Source organism: Plectropomus leopardus, unplaced genomic scaffold, assembly GCF_008729295.1.
Source record: "Plectropomus leopardus isolate mb unplaced genomic scaffold, YSFRI_Pleo_2.0 unplaced_scaffold14170, whole genome shotgun sequence".
Taxonomy (NCBI): Eukaryota; Metazoa; Chordata; class Actinopteri; order Perciformes; family Serranidae; genus Plectropomus; species Plectropomus leopardus.
The window spans coordinates 1-2,731 of NW_024615136.1; the positions used below are offsets into that span (position 1 = coordinate 1).

The window sequence follows — 2,731 nt, forward strand, 5'->3', positions numbered from 1 at the left end:
TCTATTTTCACTAAATGTCCTTTCAAATTTGAAATTAGTATCAAAGTTAATTTTCATGTGCGTGTGATTTTGTGTGTAGCTTTTTATTCTCTTTTGTAATTGATCTGCGTTTGTGTTTTATGTTGTATTCGCTGTCCTGTCTTCTTCTTTGTATCACTTTATAACCTGTGCTATTAAAAATAATTAAAATTAATAAAATAATGTGTGTAAGTCTGTCCTATTCATTTGATCTTAATTCCTTTATACAAATAAAGTCATTATTATTATTTAATGATTGATTTTGTGGGGTGTAGTGTTCCTGTAACGTCACTTTTAGCTGTACTTTATCACTTTATTACTGCAGTTTAGCTGAAGAGTTTTTGGGGATTGTGAGAGTCGATCAGAGTCTCTCGTCTCACCTTCTGAAATTTGGAGTTCTGGTCTTCTAGCAGTAAAATATCCTCCTCAAATTTCTTCATTTTGGCCTCAGCTGTCACTTTCTCCAGCTGCAGCTTCTGCCTGGCAGCTTCCTCCTCGTCCAGCTGTTCCTCCAGGTCCTAAACAGAAATCAGAAAGATTTCGACCCCCAGGAGGGAAATCGTGGTTCGTTACGGTCACTCTGATGCCAGAATAGATCATTATAGCAAGTAGAAATACGTGCCAGCACAAGAATATAAAAATATAAATACAGTAATAATAAACACTTAGCACTAGTATGTAAATATTCAAAAATAAAAGAATGTATAATATGCTGAGTGTGTAAAAATATAAATAAACACAGAAAACAATGAGCACAAGTATGTGAATATTTGAATTATAATATGGATAATGTGCTGAGTGTGTAAAATACTGTGCCTTATACTTCAATGCAATGCATAAAACTAGTGTGTAGGTTAAAAATATAAAATATAAATATGCGTGCAATGCTATGATTAACAACAAAGATATACATAAATAAGAATAACAATAAGAATATATGTGTCACGTGTTAAACATATCCAACATTCAAGAGTTGGAAGAATATTGCACATTTGAATAATTGCAGAGGAATCTGTGGTTTAAATACTGCAGTTTAAATAATTATTGCACCTTAAAACCCCATTATTACACATGTGAAGTATAATAAATAAATTCTGGAGTTTTTATTGTAGATGTGCGTTTTAAGTGACTCAGATTGGAGCAAAGATATTTTGATGTAATTTTAAAAAGTTCTATTTTTTAAACACATTTTCCAATAATGCAAGAATAGTTTTTCAGCGCATCCCGAGGACGGACCTGGATGTGAGACTGCATCTTCTTCTTGTCGGTCTGCAGGCCCTGCGTCCTCTCCTCCTCCTCCTCCAGCCGGGACTCCAGGTCATGAAGGATCTCCTCCAGCTCCTGCTTTTTGGACGCCAGGCGAGCTCTCATCTCCTCCGCCTCTGCGAACAGCTCGGTCTCTGCCTGCAGCTGCTCTGCCAGGATGTTCTTCTCCTCCACCAGCTGCACATCAGAAACACCAAAACCTTCAACCGTGCATCCCAATAACCACACACTCGTATCGCTCTACTTTTCAAAATCAAGCTTTAAAAAAATATTATACATAAATATTAATTTCTAATTTAATTGAGTTAATTTCTTAACCAACATCCTTTATCATCATAAATATCAAATATGCATTAATTTTAAGGATTTTAGCCCTTTAAATGCAATACACTCTGGGATATGTCAATGATCAGCACCAACATTGATTTTTATACATTATTAATTTTTTGGTACAGTGTCAAATACGCATACACCGCTATGCACACAAAATGCGCTTTTCAAAATCAGGCTATAAAAATATTATACATTAATATTATTTTCTACTTTCATTGAGTTTATTTTCAACCTACATCAGTCCTAATCATACATTTAAAATAATTAGTAATTTTCAGAATTTTAACAATTTAAATGATTTTTTTTCTTGATGCCACTATGTTTTTGGATGTTAAAAAAAAACTGAATTATTTTCGATATAGTATATGCAAAACAGTTTTTTTTAATGATCTCAGTCTGGGATATGTCAGTGATCAGCAGCTACATTGACTGTGACAGGTCACCTAGTGGAAATAGCATGTATTTCCTCCATATGCCAAATATGGTCAAAATGACCTCATCAGGTGGAAAATAGTCAAAATGACAAATTCAGAGTCAAAAGCCCAGAATGACACCCAGAAATAATACAAGTCCTGTTTTTCTGCTCTGATGGCTGTGGGATCAAAAATGTCAGTTTGAATGGGTTTCAATGGAGCATTTTTGGACCTGAACAGTCTGAATGTAACTATTTAGTTTCCACAGTGTATTTTAGACTTATTGTAGGAGCTTAAAATGACAAGATTAAACAAACAAAGAAAAAAATCCTGCCAAAATTGATGCCATATGCATGAACACAGTCAAAATGATCAATAATGAAAAGCGTGTGAATTGGCCAGACAGCCCTCTAAGGGTTAAATGTAGTTTGTTGTAATTTGGTACTAATGCTGCGTTTGTAACAGACCTGCTGGTGTTTCCTCTCCATCTCCACCAGCTCTCCCTCCACTTTGGTCTGCTTCTCCTTCACCTTCACCAGCTCCTCATCTTTCGCCTGCATCTCCTCCTCCTGCCTGGTCACCTGCAGCAGAGGCTTCACCTGCACACGCACACACAAACACACACACACGCACACGCACACGCACACGCACACGCACACACACACACACACACACACACACACACACACACAGATTTATAA

The 2,731-nt window shown here is 36.1% G+C and overlaps 1 protein-coding gene across 1 annotated transcript; it reads right to left on the reverse strand.

Annotated features, from left to right (window-relative positions):
* Nucleotides 1-150: 150 nt before the first annotated feature.
* LOC121964133 (myosin-10-like) lies at nt 151-2,629 on the reverse strand (the record flags this gene model as incomplete). The annotated part of the gene is made up of 3 exons (XM_042514353.1): nt 151-536; nt 1,255-1,461; nt 2,498-2,629. Coding segments are annotated over 3 exons (531 nt in total), but the record flags the coding sequence as incomplete, so codon positions are not given.
* Between the last annotated feature and the right edge of the window lie 102 nt (nt 2,630-2,731).